General features: G+C 39.0%; 2 protein-coding genes across 3 annotated transcripts in view; both read right to left on the reverse strand.

The window, feature by feature from the left end:
* The window catches only part of eml5 (EMAP like 5), a 57,619-nt gene extending 54,796 nt beyond the window's left edge, over positions 1–2,823 (reverse strand). The window contains exon 1 of the mRNA XM_079459180.1: positions 2,333–2,823. Coding sequence (XP_079315306.1) covers positions 2,333–2,529 — 197 coding nt within the window. The 5' untranslated portion in view covers positions 2,530–2,823. The remainder of the gene's footprint in view (positions 1–2,332) is intronic.
* An 874-nt stretch (positions 2,824–3,697) lies between these two features.
* itpk1b (inositol-tetrakisphosphate 1-kinase b) overlaps positions 3,698–18,629 on the reverse strand; it is a 30,816-nt gene continuing 15,884 nt past the window's right edge. For both annotated transcript variants that reach the window (XM_079458578.1, XM_079458577.1), the window contains exons 5-11: positions 17,033–17,150; positions 10,427–10,525; positions 9,941–9,981; positions 9,359–9,524; positions 8,144–8,211; positions 7,823–7,985; positions 3,698–5,827 (exon numbers count right to left, since the gene is read on the reverse strand). In XM_079458578.1, the coding sequence (XP_079314704.1) occupies positions 5,508–5,827; positions 7,823–7,985; positions 8,144–8,211; positions 9,359–9,524; positions 9,941–9,981; positions 10,427–10,525; positions 17,033–17,150 (975 nt within the window). In that variant the 3' untranslated portion in view covers positions 3,698–5,507. The remainder of the gene's footprint in view (positions 5,828–7,822; positions 7,986–8,143; positions 8,212–9,358; positions 9,525–9,940; positions 9,982–10,426; positions 10,526–17,032; positions 17,151–18,629) is intronic.

The raw sequence follows: 18,629 nt of genomic DNA on the forward strand, positions 1-18,629 counted from the left end.
TTTCATCTATAGGATTTTTTTGGATGACAAATCAAGGTGAAATATTTCACATGCATATTTATGTATGCACTTGCCCGAGGGAGGGTTTTCTTAGAGCATTAATGTGGAATAAGGACATATATCAGCGGTGTTCAACACAGCACGATCAGAACTTCTCTATAGCGTGAATTTAGACCGGCACACCATAGGATAAGAACAGCATCATGTCTGTTAGAATATAATAGGGTCTCTCTGCCTCCCTAACTCTCTCTTTCCACCCTCTCTTCCACACAAGCTGGTTTTCAACATCTGTAGCTCAGCCCTGGGCCCATCCTCTACCTTCCAATGAGCATTCTCCTCAAGGGCAGCGGATACAAACCAACTCCACCATCAGCTACTAATGCTATGCCAACAGCCACTTAGTAACCAATATCTTCAATACATAGTAGGCTATATTACTTAAGTATCTGACCTTGTTTTATGAATGTTCCCTGGAGGAAGATAATCTTTTTATGAGTCTCTGTTGATTCCCTGTGGTGAAATGAACTCCCAGTCTCCACCCGAACTGCAGCATCCTTCACAACTGTCAAAAAACAGCTCAAAACATACCTGTTCCGTATTTATTTGACTAACCAATAATTGTCTATGTCTCGTGTACCTCGTTGTTCATTCTCTCCCTTGCTTAATCCAGCTTTGATCCTCCTAGTAGCATGGCCTTGTAATCTAACGGCACTGTTTAGCGTATTGAAAAAATGTTATATGCTCTCCTACTTGTAAGTCGCTTTGGATAAAAGCGTCTGCCAAATGAATAAATGTAAATATATGTGTCTTATATAAAATGTGTTGGCCGAATATTGTTTAAACACCTGAGTACCTCAATGTATTAAAATAAGTGCACTGAAAACGTACAGCGCGCTGATGGCATATGGACACATATGATATGCATGAATGACACTCAATGGCCGTGCCAGAAAGACAAACGCTGGGTCACATTCTGATACTGAAGTAACCAGAGATGAATGAGACCCTATGAGACATTTGACACACAATCACAAACAAACTGAGACATCGGATCAGAAAGACTGCACATATGCCTGGAAATCTCATAAACATATACATGAAAGCCGGTAAGCATTTTAGATTAACCCGAAATGTCCACAGTGACGGTCTCAATGGACAGATGGACACAGTGTGTTCACAAACGCATATACACAGATGCAAGGTAACCAAGGTCAGTTTCGCTGTCACCTAATTAATAATAGAGAATTGAGGCAGATGACCGGCGGGCAGGCAGAGCACCACCCCCTCCAGCGCTCACTAAAACCACACACACACACATACAGCACACAAGTGACACACCCACACACGCACGCACGCACGCACTCCTGTAGGATGCCCTAACCTTGATGCTCACATGGCGCTGATGGAGCGTGCAAAATTACAATGGCATTATTGTCGAGTTTATATGCATAAAAATAATATATCTCTAAATAACAGAATGCACGTTAAGGTTAACAATAAAACCGTACGCTATAGGCGACCACTAAATATTTACATTAAAACCTGTAGAGGTCATGCCATTAAAATCAACTTTACAGATGAGGTTGTTGGATACTAGCTCATAAATGAAAGCTCAACCAAACAGTTATATAAAATAGATCACAAACCCAAGGCATTTTTATTCAAATGACAAACTTTACAAATAATCGGCATCGGTGTTATTCGACGGTCTCGCTAAATATGAACAGGCTAATATATATACACAATTCGGCTATATTATAATTACAAATATTAAGTGAAATATTACATTGTATAGCCTACAGATGTTTCATTTAAGTTGCACGTCTGCTAATGTCAAATCTCATGCCCGGCACATCTATGACCGTGCTTGAGGAATGTATGTTTTAGGTGAATTCAACACCTTAAGGTAACGCGCACTCAGTGCAAACATAATGAAACGTACCGAAACGATCACGCGTTTTTCAGCGTTGAACTTTGAACTTGATACAATACATTGGATGGTGGAAAACGACGCGCATCGTTTCTTTGCGAACGCGTCTTGAGACGCTGTCCAGCGCGCTGCCTCCTGAAGGTGATCGGGGGATCGCTGAGCGTGACGGGCATCACCTTCAGCAGCCGCACGTGCTGGACAGCGCCTCGGCTGAACAACTTCACCCTCCGTGTCTGCACTTTTCCAGCTTGCGATTTAATACATATTCAATACAGACGTTTCGTATAAGTAGGCTCGCGTTGTAACATAGTTAACACGTTGTTGACCAGTTCACTATTAAGCGTGATAGTTTATGTGCAATTGGACACCCGTCGCCTTAAATTCCTTTAAAACGTGGCTAACCTGATTATGTCATCGTTGTGTCCCAAATAAAATTTCTGCTTGTGTTCCCGTGTGTTGTACACAACTCCGACGCCGGCGACAAAGTAGACGATCTCCTTGGCGGCCGTGTAGTACAGGTTGTTGCGGCACTGGTGTCCCCGGTAGCCGTAAACCCACTCCAGTCGCAGATGACAGTTCGGCGCTGTTCTGTCAGCCATGTTCGGACGTGTTTTGCTGTGAAGCGAGCGGCCGGTGATTCTTCATTCACCGCCGCGGCGAGCCGTCATTCAGTCCCGTTTATCCGCTCAGTCCGCCGTCAGCGCGGGTTCGTCCGGCCGAAGACAAACAGACCGACGACATATCTCTCCTGAAGTGAAATACACAACTTTAGGCGCTTTGCATGATTATTTTAGTTTTGTTGACGCGCTGTAAATCGGCTGTGTGGACACGTGCGAGGCTCGGAGCGACTCTCTGTACTTCTGCTCGGACGGGCGGCTTTGCTCTAGTGACATGTCAAAGAACCCGAGAACATACATTTATCGCATTAGTTGACTGGGAACGACCAATGATTAGCCGCGGTGGTGATGGACAGAACGGCTGGCCAATCGAGACGTCAGGATGACCTGAGTGAAAATGTGTGGACCAATGACAAGCGGAGGGACGGAGGCGTTATGTGTTTAAGCTTTGCACGGTGTGTTTCGTTAGCTCAAAAGCAGTTTAATGTCCTTCGATTGTTGGCCTATGCTAAAGCCTATCTCTGTAAATATAAGTTATGAGTTTAAACTGCATTTTATTAGTAATATTGGTTAAATGTCTTTATTTAAAAGAAAAAAGTACAATGTTGGACTGTTTCTTGTACTTAACTCTTTAGTGTATTGACAACACACCGTTCCATAAATGCGTTCAATGGTTTCTGACGTGATTGATCTGAACTACTCCGGTTATTGAGTGATGCTTGTCTGCACAAAACGTGTCTGCTAAGGCTTTTTAAGTCATTTATATTGCTATGGAGTTGTATATATTCTATATGGCTTTTTCTTTTTTTATTGTCTGTAAGGCAAAATATATTAAACTATAATATTATCAAATATATAACCAAGAAAGTGAAAGTACACTTCCAAACAAGCTATTCCCAACACTTTTTAACCGAGACAAACCATAGATTAGTTAGATTTTCCTTACCAGAGTATGCACATTATATAATTAAATTAGTATGATTTTATTTTATATGCATTTTATTTAAATGCACATAATCATTGAGAATTACCATTAGTCAATAAATATGCAATACGTAGGTTGCCTATATGAGAAAATATCGACAGGAAAATATTTATAAGGATAAAGAATCAGCAGGTGAGGATTTTTCAGCATAATGAAGGCAAAATTACAGAGACAAAATGTAAAGCTGTATTGAAGACTGTCACTCTCTTCATCTTGCAGAGCTAAAAGCATCAGGTAATTCTGTAAAAAAACTAAAACATAACACATTCCCAATTCGTCATATAATCCTGATCCCAGGGCAAACGAAGGGCTAAACAACTAATGAACATAAAAAAGCAGACTAACTGTTATTGATGTCAACATGGCTTATGATCTTTAACAAAGCCACCTTTAGATATGTACTCCACAGCAGTGAAGAGACACATTATAGTAAAACACGGTTTAGTTAGCCTGTAAAAACTCATTTGAAACTCATCTGCTGACTTTGTGTCAACATTCATTCCGCTCAATTGATAAAAGTTGGTCATTAAACACTTGTGTGTTCATGTGTGGTATCCAAATCACTTTACGGGCAATACGTGGTTGAAATTAGTTTTATGATTAACCTTTCCAATCTGCATAGCAAACAATTTAGTAAACCATACAAAACATTGTCTTAAAGCTTTTAAAAAAAATGCATAATGATTTCAATACAACATAAATTTGAATAAATTGCTAATTATTTAACCGCATGGTTTTAATAGCAATAAATCTTATTATTTAAATGAGACACACATCATGGCACTTCACAAATTAGTTTGATCAGCAACCAAACAATGATTTAATATTGCCTAGCTAACTGTACGTCTGTATAAAACTTAAATACTCTGTATTCATTAGTCATTTTCAAACAGGTTAGCGATTAAAAACAAAATTGCAAAAGCAAATGTTCAATTTCCCTCTAAAGCAGGAATGGTAACCAAGCGTTGACCTGTTTACCCATTCAGGAAACCGATGTGTCCTTCTGTGCAATAAGAAACATCAAAAAATACTCCCGACATATTCATTAATATCCATCTTGTACAGTTTGTTCATATATTTAAAATCTGTGTACTGATGCTTACTGGGTCAAGTCACAAAAATGACTTTCAGGATCAAATACAAAACATTTTTAACTATGAACTTTTAAAGGACCATCTGCTAACAACATTACACGTACATATGTACACACACAGGGAATGTCAAGATATCCTTTTGCTAAAGTCCAACAACTCTCAACACTGACTATCATTACACATCATGACATTAATGACACCTGACATGTTTCAATCCAATATTAGATTTTCTATAACACTAGGTTATATAGAAATAACGCACCAAAATGCATGTGAAAAATGACAGGTGACATAATGTTTACAGAAGTGCAGATCTAGGAGTGTCATGAAATTGCGGTGGCATCTGGGCACGGCATGCTGTTCCATGTGGCCTTCAGTAAAGAGCAGGTCTGGAGACAATGCACAAGCTTCTAAACTCTGGATCATCACACTAAATTGCCACTAAATACAGCGCAAAGACATTGTAGGTGTCCTGGAGGTGTGAGTTTAAGGGCCTAATAAGTCGGCCTTTCCGTAACACGTAGAGAGACTTTTCCAGCTCAAATGTCCGACTATCAATAGTTAGCTACCTTCCACTAATTCTCCATAGTGATTTTAAACTGCCACATATCAACGGATCAATATAGAGTTCCCGTAAGTTCACATTACAGTACTGAGTTATTAGACTTAAGAAAAAGCGAAAAGAAAGCACTATAAAAAATACACATACAAAGGCATAGGAGAAAGAGTCCAATGCCCATCAAAATCATTACGATTACTCCCATTATAGTTTATTTCGGATTACAGATATATTATCAGTATAATAGTTATTATTGTTATTGTATATTATTCATTTTGTCTTCACAATTTGTTCAGGGGAAGGCTGGGGTGCTTGGGGGCAGTCACTGTGACGATGCCTTTGTGGCTATTGTGGATACGCAGTGCTGTTGGAAGTTGGGGGACATGGCCGTGTTGCAGCCCAGTCTTTGACACGGGCCCTTCAGACCACCGTCACTCTCCACGATCCAGGGGTTGCTGTCAGACTCCTTGGCAAGCACACTGCAGCACTCCTGGGAGGGGGCACAGCTACGCTCTCCCGCACCTAAAGTGGTTTGATTGGCGGAAGGAGGCGGTGCCAGTGGGTCACTGGAAGAGTGGTCTTGGAGGACGCTGATGATGTGGTTGAGGAGATCGCTGAAGAACTCAGGAACACCCTCATATCCTATATAGACAGTAAAAGAAAAGGTCTTAAAACAGTCATGAAGGTGCTTCCTGAGTTAGAAAAACAAAAACGTTAGTTAAAGTACCATAAACTTTAGTTCATGTACCATAAACTAACATGAATAATTTTACTGACATTAACTAACATCCACAACTGTTGAAAGACTATATTGTAGTGCCCTTCACTATTATTGGCACCCTTGGTAAATATGAGCAAGGAAGGCTGTAAATATAAATTAGCGTTGTTTCTCATTTTGATCTTTTATTTAGAAAAATCTACTCTACTCTTCAAGTAAAACAATTTGAAGCGGGGTGAATATCACATTTTGAAAAAACTATTTCTCTAATACACCCTGGTCACAATTATGGCACCCCTAGAAATTCTTATGAGTAAAATATCTTCCAAGTATGTTCCCATTAATATTTACATTTTCTGAGCACACCAAGCCGACAAGAAACATGATGTTGTCCATTCATGGCTTCTTGTTTCACAGGATAATAATATTAAGTAACACAAAGCCCGAACCCCCTTAATCATTCATCACAATGGGTTAAACCACAGAATATAGTTCCGTTGGGCAGCAAAAGATTGTTGAGGTACACAAAATAGAATTTGGATTTAAAAGGAAATGGTTGAAGCAATAAAAATTCCCATTTCCAACTTCATGGTAAAGAGAATTTTGCCAAAGTTGCCAAATACTTCAAAGATCACAGATGGAGAAATTGCAGAAATTAGTTTAATTTTAGTGTAGAAAAAATAAAAATAAAGGAAAACTGCACCTCCATCACCACAAGCTGTTTGGGACCCTGTTCAGGAAAAAAAACCTTCTGCTCTCATGCAAAAACAAACTCCACCATATTAATGTGTCATACTGGAACTTCAAGCAGGACTGGGATCTATAACCATATGAAATGAAAAATACACCAGCAATAACACAAGATAGATTTGGTGCACACAGGGATAAAAAGTGCCCCATGTCCACAGTTAAATATATCACCAGATCTTCATTGTTGTGGACCTAATACCAGAGATTCTGGACATCTTGATCAGATACATGGCATCGTGTATTACATCAAATACCAACAGATATAAAAATGACTACCTGACTTTTTATAGAAATACTGTAATGGGTCCTAGTTAGATCTTTCATCGGCAAATTGGTTCAAAACAAACATCCAAATCAGCAACAAATGGGTCAATGAACACAAAATCGAGATCCCGCCGTAGCCATCCCAGTCCCAGTCCCCTGATCTGAACCCTATAAAACTGAAGAAGAGGGAACACCAACATTTGAATATGATCTGGAAATGTATTTTATGGAGGAATGGACTCAGATGACTCTCAATGAATTCTCAAACCTCAGACAGACAGAAAACACTGAGCTGTTTTTCTTATAAATTGAGGTTGAGGGTGCCAATAATTGTGACCAATGTGTAAGGATGAAAAATGTTTTTTACAATGTGAATAAATAAATACGACACAAATATGAAACAATGCAGATTTATGTTTACAGCCTTCTTTCCTCATCTTTACCAAGGGTACCAATAATAGTGGATGGCACTGTATATAGTTAATTGTTAGTCCATGTTAGTTAATGCATTTTTTAATGTTAACAAGTACGGGTGCACAGAAAGCTTTACTTTAATTTAAATTAACCTCAGCTGCCAACGTTATGTTTGTGAATCACACTTAGCTCACATCACTATAGACTAAATTCACAAGTGCGAGCTTGAGCAATGTTGCTGGGTGCAGTTCACTTAAAGGCCACAGGTGTCGCTAATCAGATAGGTTTCTGAATTCTTCATGTAGCCTTTTTAAAAGTGGTTGCCTTTCATCACAATTATTTGTCATTTAGCTTGAATTTGATAGTGCCCTCTTCAGATCAACAAATGTGTGCGAAATAAAAAAGTCCTAAAATGTTTTTCAAGGTTTCTCTAAACTCTATGTTACATTGCTTTGCCCAGTAGTTAGCGGGATATTTGTGTGGATACGCACCAGGGAATGCATTGATGTCAATGACTGCGTGTTGGCCCGTCTGGTTGTTGATAATAACGTCAATGCCGAACAGCGAAACCTCCAGAGATTCCCGCAGGGATTTACAAAGCTCCCTGATGACATCATCGTTAGGTGGCTGGGATACACCTTCCACATTGTCTCTCTATTAAAACGTGAATACAAGGGTAATAAATTCTGTAAAGTGAGCCTAAAAAGACTTACATGCTTACGACAAGATATTCGTGGTAAAAGATTTGACAGCATTGAGATGCAACAGTGTGTAGAATTCAGAACAGTGCCTGAAAAAGCATGCTCACTTACGGATGTGAGGTCAGACGATGACTCTGGCTTGGATACATTGTGGCTATTGAAGAAAATCGCTTTTCTGTCTGGAATGGCAAAAATAAGAAATAAGAGTTGAATTGTAAACGTGTAAGTGCACAGAAAGCCACTAGAAAGCAGCAGAGGCCTGTGGTTGAGTTCACAGATTCAATGAGCTTCAGAAGTGCCAGGCAAACAGAGAGAGCAAGAGAGAGAGCAAGAGAGAGAGCGAGAGAGAGAGAGAGAGAGAGAGAGAGAGCAAGAGAGAGAGAGAGAGAGAGAGAGAGAGAGAGAGAGCAAGAGAGAGGAAAAAGAAAAATCTTGCCAGAAGGATGCTGAGATTTATAGGCTCCATTCGAATAGCAATAAAAAATACTGATTTACAGTGAGACAGCGATCTACCATTTAGCTTTCCTTCTTTCTGCAGACAAAGCCATGCACATCTAAAGTATTAATCCTCCAAGACCGTATCTTTTTAAACCCCTTCAGCTAACTAAATTCTGCTTCTAAATATGGCTCTGTTTAATGTTTTGTATCACAAAAACTGCAAAACCTCCATCTATTAATTTTTGTGACTGTATTTACACATGTGGTTACATGTGGGTTACATATTTCAAGACAAATTTAGACACACAGATGATCTCCTGAATTTCCATTAAACTAGCAGAACACTCAGCCGCAACCCATATCTGCTTTACATGGACGCCATGCGGATTTGCATATGCAAAAGTCCAGACGCTAGTGGTGGATATCTGACTTGTCTGAGCACTTCTGATGACTGGATGACGGCACAATTTCAGCCATTATTTGAAAAGTTCATTCGCAAAACCTGACATACATTTTAAACGTTTAAAAACATTTTCAGAACCATGTATTTTTATTGTGCATTCCAAGTAATATCAATCAAAATGCAGTTTGGTTGTTCATTGATTACGTAATAATAACAACTCACACAAACACGGCTAACTAACACGATAAAAACATGATGACAAACAAAACACGTGCTTCTTTAAAAAATTTAACAAGCGAAGTTTTCTTTTTTTTGCATATAAACTCTTCATTTTCAGTTATGCAAAGGGATCCGGGTTTAACAACAGACCTTCTCTGCATGTAAATCATGACAACATAAACTCAACTGTCTGATAGCGGCATAATGAAATAACCCACACCCCCTTTCACGGACATAATTCTTAGAAAGAGATCACGTGCACTTACCGGACGGCCCGGAGGGGAAGTTCTTGAGTGATGGTCTCTCCACAACAGTGTACGACTCCCCAACCACAAACACCTTATAGAGCACAGCGTTGTGGTTTATAAAACTCTGAAGGACACATGGGGGCTTCACATCCTTTAGGTCCTCAGCGCCGAAGATTATGGCCATCTGCACAGGGTCAACGTGAGAAAAAAAGATTTAGTCAATTTCCTATTTCCTGTTAATAATATCAATCACAGGGGTCGTGTGTGCGTATAGCTTCCTCCTGAAATGCTTGCTTAGACACGCGGCCAAAAAAGATACCTCTTTATGTCAATTTCTGTATCGTGCATGGATGTTCCCGCAATGCAACGTAGAGAGAAATATTTACTGTAAATGAATGCTTCACTTGCACTCAAATCTTATATTCGAAAGCAAAAAGAACTGATATTAGAAAAATATTATTTGATAGTTATACTATAAGCCGATATATGTGTGTGTACTAGGTATTTTTATTCTTATTAAAAACAGTAACATTATTATTCCTTTATTTTAGAGTTTCAAATTAATATGTTTCTAAATGAATAAAGTCAGAAGGGTCATACCTCATGGGAGTTTGTTCCGTGAGCCACCCGTGTTTTGCAAACTGGGAGTAAAAGAACACATCAAACAACGTAGCGGATGAATATGTGCACTTAATAAAGTTTATAATATGGCATTTCTAAATGCTTCATTCTGATTGGCTGATTTTATTGGCATTTTAAAGCAGGTGTGGCCAATCCTGCTCCCAAAGATCAATGTCCTGCAGAGGTCTTCAGAATTATACCATATCCACATTTGACGTGACACATTTACAAAAAGCAATCGTCGTTACTAATACAGAATCTATTGTAGATCGTCGTGTATCACCGTGACATAAGTAACATGGAAATACAGATACCTTTTCTAATGAGTGGCGACGTTGTATCACATTTCGCTTGACAAAGCAGCCATGTTTATTTCATTAGAGTTGGAGCTAAACTCTGCCAGAGAGTCGATTTCTAGGAGTGGGACATCACTTCCTATACCAAAAAGGAAGAGGTGGGACTTACTGAAGGGGAATGTAAGACAATGTTGCTCGATCTGCTCCAGTGTGTCTGGGCCACACTCACTGTTCAACACCATAAACGGAGGAGAACGAATCCTGTCATCTGTAGAAAAATAAAGAGAGTGATGAAGAAAAGTCCTTTTGAAAAGAATTTCCAAGCTGGTTTAGGCCGGCTTGTGCTTGAACTATAGAGTTAAGTGCTGCGATATAAGGTTCAACTATACAGTGTTTCCAGATATTTTTCTTTTGTGCTAATCGGAAGAATAGCAAGCAAATGGATGACACAAAGTTTCCACATGCAGGGTCTCATTGGCCAATATAAAAACACAATCTGGCCGTATACTTCCTTTAGCTTAACTATTGAAATATCCTACAGTGTTGAAACTGATTGAATGGTGCTTGTTTCTTATCAGAAACAGTCCGTATATTCAGCTGTTAGTCATTTGCTCACCTATTCCAGAGAAAGTGTAGATAAGCAATTTAATGAAAGCCAGTTTAAACAAAAACGCCCACGTCCGATGAAGACTAACAAATGATCAGTAATGTGAGTATAATAAAACTGGCTGCTTCGTAAAATATTTGTCGATGCGAGTTACTGATACTTTGTTGACCCTCGGTTAGAATAGACTTCTATGAGGCAATGTTTGAGCACCAGAAAGGAGGATAAAATAATGACTTTAAAGATAAAAAACTAAATGTCTAAAACTTTGTGCAAGTACTTTAACTAAATTAAAAGAACAATTTGTTCATACAAACGAGGTAATGATTGAGAAATGTCTGTGGTAACTGACAGAAGGTCACAGGGAAAGCTGTAGATGTGGAACCTGTGAAAGGACATGAAGCAGGGCATGAGTATCTGGTAATATGTGACTTATTATTGGAACTTGAGATTCCATTTCGTTCGGCTGAGGGCTATTCTGTAAATAAAAGGGAGAGTAATGGGAGATCCTCGTGAGCAGGTACAAATACTTCACAACGTTCCTGTTTCTGGCCAAGCAAGAGTTCAGGATCAATCTCCAGGCCTGTCTAAACACTCCCGGCTCTCTGCAGACCCGTCGGAGCCGTCAGAGACGTTTATGGGACGTTTATGGCATGTTTTGAACACGTTTATAAAGCATCGCTATGGAGCTTTGGCCCCGATCCTGCTAAACAACACAGACGGAAGATGTTGTATCACCTTAGTCTCTTCCTTCATCCGTTCATCCCTTTGTAAAAGCAAACACGTGGCTGAAGGAATGTTAACTTTGGCATTTCATTTCTCTCCACGGAAAGAAAGTTGTGTTCAACAGAATCTCTGAAATGACAAACCAAATGTTCTTACAAGCAATAATGCCATGGATACATGTTTGTGTATTCTAAATACATGTTCTATAATCTAAAGAGACTCAAATGGTCTTGGCTTGTCATTTAAAGCTCATGTTTAACTTTACAATATTAAAGGTGCCAAAGAATTCAATTATACAATGGGCCCTATTCTCTTCATGAGTAATGGGTGATTTTTGGGCATACTTGCAATGAACCAATCAGAGTGTCATCTTCAATTCCCTTTAAGAGCCAGTTGTGCTCACGCCATGGCGGATTCGCTATTTACACGGTGGAATTCGGAAGAGCAGACACTTCTCCAGAAAGGACACTTATTGGGCTTATTTGGAAGGGTCATGAATATTAATGTTGAGCTCTGCTCTGATTGACTGTTTCGCTACGGTGAGGCGTGTATTGGAAGAAGTGGATAAAATAACTGTTTACTGCTTGCGGCAGGGGTTCTAGTGACAATATAGTCGGATTTGCCCCCTCCTTAAATCAGTATCAAAACGCTAAGCGAAGCCTGCTGAAATTTTCCCAGGTTCAAAAAACTGTCCCCTTCACTTTGGTCACGTGACTCTTGCTGATCTGTGCTTCAAATTGCATTGTACACAAATATAAATAAGGTTAAAGGGCCATATAAGCTTGCATGATACAGATCAGACGCGTCGGTATGGAAGTATTTTAATGTCATTAGTCTTTGAAGCAAAAAAGCTAAAATAAACCTGTTGCATTACCAGTGCTTGCATGTTTAAAGTCTGCAATATAATACGGTTGTACAATAAATTTCCTTAAAAAAATTCAACTGGTTTTAAAATATAACCTTTAATATTAAACAGAAAATTTTCAGTTCATATTATTTCGGTTAAAAGTGTCTTTCCACAAATTCGGCTTGAAATTCAAACTTCCCAGGAGAAGCAATAGAGCGCCGACTTCGCCAATCCATGATCTCTACCTGCTGCGTGATCGCTTCACCAGCAGATGACGAAGATCACAGCAAGAAATACAGATACTTTTTGCCAAACAGTCCTCTCACCTGCTCCATTAAGTGGACTTAGTTGTTCTCATAGATCTGTATGTACTGGCAGCTTAGCTCACCACTATCAGCCCTAGAACGGACATGGAGCACGGGGACAATTCCAGGTGGCCAGGAATCAGTGGACTAGTAATAAATTTAAAATATTAATTTAATAATTTACATATCCAACCTGATCTCCTAGTACTGCATAGTATCTATAGTACGAGTTTATGTTTCTATTTGGTTTGCTATAATCATTCATTACTTTTCACGTGCATGTGATACATTTACATTTAGTAATTTACCAGCATTTATCTCCAAAGCAACTTATAAAGAGTTCAAGGAGCAATAAAGCGATATGTGATACAGGAGCAAAACAATAGTGCTTAAGATGGTGTGGGTTAAGTAGGTGTACACGAAAGGTGCACGCAAAACACATGCGTATCATATGTATGCAAAAGGTCATTTCTGTAGCATGCCAAAAACAAACATAAAATCGTGCTATTGATAAGCATCTTAAGTCATCAAATAACGGTTTGAGTTTCGGGGATGAGAAAAGTCCACTTGTCCATTGAGTTTATTACTGAACTGTACGGTTTGTATCGAGTTTTTAAAATAAAACAAGCTACTTGCATGAAGCTATTTGAATGACACATGCAATGGTCTCTGATCAAATGGGCCAGAAAACAATACAACATGATTTTAAAGCATTACATTGGTTACATAACACCATTTAAATTAAAATAAAACATTTTATTTTGGTATTTACATTAATAGGAAAGATAGCAATGGACGGATGAATAAAAAACAAACAGAAATACTGCAACAAGAAAGACACCTACCTTACTCGCGTCATTGTTTTGTCTTTGATGTTAGTTCTGGTATTGAGAAATACGGCTGGACATCCTAAAATTCTTATTGTGATATTTTGCGTTCATATTCAGGGCTCTTCTGCATTTCTGTAGCCTACGCTTTATTAAGAAGGTGTAGGCTATACTCATTTTAATCATTTGGTCTGAAGATAAAGCAACATTTAAAGTTACACCGGTACACCGGCCGTGATGGTGGTCCGTGGACGCCAAAGGATAGATAGGATACAGGCACTTAGCAAATCTTACAAGATTATAAGTTTTTGGTCCCTGGTAATTTAAAATGAATGTGCTTTAGCGAATCCACCCGAAAAACACAAATTAAACCAATTTAATGGTTAGGTTAACAACAAATATTTGTTACACCAAACTAGACATAATTAGGTTAATACCGTGAGTGATTGAAATGTTAGCATTACATGAACAGCTATTTGGCGTGTAGTGTGTGGCACTTCATTGGGAAACGCACACAGCATGCAACAAAAGTTTGTATCTTTGCACTTAAAAACCATTTTACAGCTGTTAGATTCATAACGCCATGAGGCATCTTGCTTGGCTGCAGGCTGCACAAGATTTTTCGGGTCTAGTCTAACCTGCTAGTTGAGATCTCAGTTATTTGACCCCTTTAAACACAATAAATGTCACGTAAATGCTGATGATGCATACTATTCATCTGAACATTATGTGCTGAAGTAAAAAATAACTTAATTCCTTCAAGCCCGAGCAGGAGGGCACTCAAAGTCTGAGCATAATAGGTCTAGAGTGTGTCTGTGCGGACTGCTGGCAGTGCAAGCGTCAGTAAAATTGATAATGCATAAGTAGAGATCTATACGAAAAAAATGATTCACTTAATCGAGCAGATGAGTGGACTGTGTGGCAAACATGTAAAAAAGTATCTGCATTTCTTGCTTCCTGCCATCTGGCGGTGAAACGATCAGGCAGCAGGTAGAGATCATGGATTGACTGAATCGGCACTCTATAGCTTCTCCTGGGATTCCTGGATGTGAAACTTTGAATTCCAAGTCGAATTTGAACCCCTGAATTTGTGGACGCAATTGTTTTACAGATTTTTTTTGAAATGAAATTTAAAAGGTGAATTTTGATTATTGAATTTATAAACAGTGAAACTGTTTCAAAATGAAATATTCACATTTTTATTGTACAACCATATTGAATTGCAGACTCTAAACATGCAAGCACTGGTAATCCAACAGGTTTATTTTTGATTAGTGGTAATTCAACATGCTTTTTTTGCTTCAAAGACTAATGTCATTAAAACACTTCCATACGTCGCACTTTATAACTGTTTAGAACTGTATAAAGAAGACGCGTCTGCTCGGCTTGTGTTGTATAAAGAAGACGCGCATAAGTTTAGAACTGAGAAGCTCGCAATGTACAGATGACACATGCATGTGTCTCTGCGCAGCGCGCGCCTAGACGTGCCTCACTTCATAACGCCACGGCTTGTTTAAAGACGACAAAGAGGTTTCTCTGTAGACATCATCAGATGCCAATTTGGTAGACATCGCCTAACCCAATTCACAATCCCTGTAGAACATCAGATGTTCCAGCTGGGCTATAGGTAAATGCAACGTTGGGGGAGTACAAACCTTCAAAGAACAACGCTTCAAATGTGGGCCGTTCATATTTTAGGAACTAAACTGTGCTATATTGCGATTCTATTCTGAAAGTTTTCTTTTTTTCCCAATCATGTAAACACTAGGCACTGCTTTGTTCCTCATCTTCAGTTCCAATTTGGCTTGTGTACATCAAAATCTTCCCTTTCATACGTATATGGGAGGCACTTTTCCAAATAACAGTGTAATAAACATTTCCTGGAAAAACCCAAAAGAATCCTTCTGGAAAGTACACGCAGGTTACCACAGAAGTGGATCCATCTACAGATTAAATAAAGGTGTGAATCGTAGCCTTATAAAGCCCGAAGGCCTCTTGTCTACTACACAAACAAATGGAGTCCTGTACATGAATTACATAAACAGAACGGAGGGAAAGTATTTCAGAAGTGTAAATTCTGGTCCTGCTTTGTCTCCGCAGACGAAACGGAAGATAGAGGAGGACAGTGTTTAGGACAGTGAAGCCCTTCAGGATGTGCATCAGTCATGTACGTAGATGGCAGAAAGCCAGAAGAATAGCTACTTATCACATCGCTAACTTCTCATTAGGAAACGGTCTGAGTGACACAGAAATGAGTGTGAACAGACGCGAAACAGCGTTCATTATGACACCAACGAGGGGGCGACTTCCTGTGCAATGCTGACCGCTGGTGGAAAGCCTTATAAAAGGGATAGTTCATCTTTGAATGTGAAGTCTTTCATCGTTTACTCACCTTCATATAATTCTGTAAGGCTTTCTTTCTTCAGTGGAACACAAAAGAAAATATTTTGAAGAACATTGGTAACCAAACAACATTGGACCTTTCTCAAAATATATTTTTTGTGTTGCACAGATGAAAGACTCATATACGTACAAGTTTTGAAAGGCATGAGAGTGAATTAACAGGTCCAGGATTGTTCGTTTTGGAGCAAACTTTCCCTTTATCTACAACCAGCAAGAATAAGCAGATCGCACATTATTCACCATGGAGTTGGTATGCGTCTTGAGCTGAAGACAGCTCAATAGGTTTTGAATCAGTGCCCATTTCTATTGACTCGCGACGGACTCAAACCCTCAGCCAAAAGAGTCGAACCCGTGATCAAGAGAGGCTGTCGTGCATGTTGCTATGGCAACCACTGTCAGGCATGTTCACTGTTGCTAAAGAGAGGGATGTGAGGCTATATCCGCCGTGACTGTGAGAGAATGAGAGAGAAACAGAGAGGGTGACAGATGGCCAGAGTGTAATTTGGTTGTTCAGCAATAAGCACTGACATGGGCCAAAAACGCATGCGGATTGTCCGAATTCAATTTATATTACAGCGTGCTTAAATGTTTCTATGTGAAAATGTTTAATGTTTCTTTCATGTTTCTTGGGAGCGCTGTGATAAGAGGACGAGAGCAGAGACGCAGACTGGGGCTTACAGATGACTGTGTTACATAACCATCTGTCATGTCTGGTTCAAGAGTCCGGACACACACACACACACAAAGACAAATATAGACATTAACATACGTGCCCGGTCAGTAAACTAGGGCAGAAGAAAACGCTGTAAGTGGGGGGGGGGAGTCATTAAAAGAAAATATATTGACAGATCACATGAAATTATAATTGGAGTTTTGTGGATATTAGTTCATGCCTGACAGCATTAAAATACACAGTCATGCTCTCAAGGGAAAATGGACGAGAGATACTGATGACTCATCCTGAACTCTCAATGTATTCAACTGTTGGGTCGTGCTTGTTGAGTGTCATGTTAGGAATATGGTTGAGAAAAGCAAAAATACAGCTAAAATCAGGTCAGAGTACCTTTCATGAAGTCTTCTATCCGATGTACCAGCTGGTAAGACTTGCAGCGATCCAGCAGAGTTCTGATGGCTGGAAGTGGATCCAGAATGATGGTCTTTGGGTGAGCGTCAATATAATCCTGTAACACCAGTGGAAAACAAACATAACATGAATAATTGAAATTCTTACTTGTACAAGTTTAAACATGACTAGGTGTTATGTAAAAGGTTTTTATCTTACATGTATGAACTGGTACATGTATAAACACGCCACACGTAGACATGCACACATGCAGACTTCACGCCAACTGAATGAAATGCTGCAAGAATGTTACTTTTACATAACCATTCACCCACGTCTCTTTCTTTTTCACTGCTCCCTCCACTGTCCTCATTCACTCAACCTCTCAAATTATGTGAAAATGTGACAATAGATTCCTGTAGCTCATATGGTAAAGCCCTGCGCTAGCAATGACAAGATCATGGGTTTGACCCCAAAGAATGGGCACTCATGAAATGCATGTAAGATATTCATTTTTTAACAGAGAGAGAAAGATTTTATCGTGCAAACAACCATAAAAGTGTGTGTGATTTTGCATCTCATTGTTAAGATCAATGCAAATCAATATAATATACATGAGAGCTTTCTTTGTGAGAGCTCGGTCTTAGAAGAGAGCTTTGTTTAAGAACATTAATGAGAACGTAAGAGTGCTGAGCCTGTTAGAGGTCAATGCTTGAGGTGACATTTCATACAAAGACAATGAAATGGGACTGAAATCTAAACTGAACTAGCAAAAGTTTTTGTGTAATAATAATAATAATACATATATATATATATTATATGTACAGTATGTGTGTGTGTGTGTGTGTGTGTGTGTGTGTGTGTGTGTGTGTGTGTGTGTGTGTGTGTGCGTATGTACTTGTTTTTATACAGTGTGGGGTCCAAACATCCCCACAATGACAGTAAAAGTCTCACACACTTTATTACTCAACTCAACGATTTTTTATAAAGTACTTTCAAAGCCATTAAAATGGACCAAAGTGCTCTCCATAGATAGTAAATAACTAAAAATACATAGAAACATAAAATACATAAAACCATAGGACTAAAAGAATCAATCATCGAATCACTCACAATTCTCAGACCTGATCAAACACCAAAAGCTTGATAAAATAAATAGGTCTTTGAGTTTGTTTAATAATGTGTCATTTTAAAACTTGATGATGTTTATTTGAAAACGTAAAAATGCAGAAAAGTCTTCTGTGTAGCTAGGTTTTGGGGTTGGGTTAGGGGAAGGCAATAGAATATACTGTACAGTTTGTCCAGTATAAAAATCATTACGCCTATGGAGAGTCCCAGTAATGTATAGAAACCTACTGTGTGTGTGTGTGTACGTACTGTATGTATATATATGGGATAAATGGAACGTTATATGAACAAACCGGAAACCTACGACGCTAAACTAGCTAGTGAATTTTATTATGCATTATATTTTTGTTTTAATATCTAAAGGACATCACGTATGCTCATCTTTGGTATTTTTAACATAGACATAAATAACATCAATGTTTCGGTGAGCCGCTATACATAGGTCGTCCCCCATATTGGAACGGTGCGA

The sequence above is a fragment of the Barbatula barbatula genome (assembly GCF_947034865.1).
Source record: "Barbatula barbatula genome assembly, chromosome: 6".
Taxonomy (NCBI): domain Eukaryota; kingdom Metazoa; phylum Chordata; class Actinopteri; order Cypriniformes; family Nemacheilidae; genus Barbatula; species Barbatula barbatula.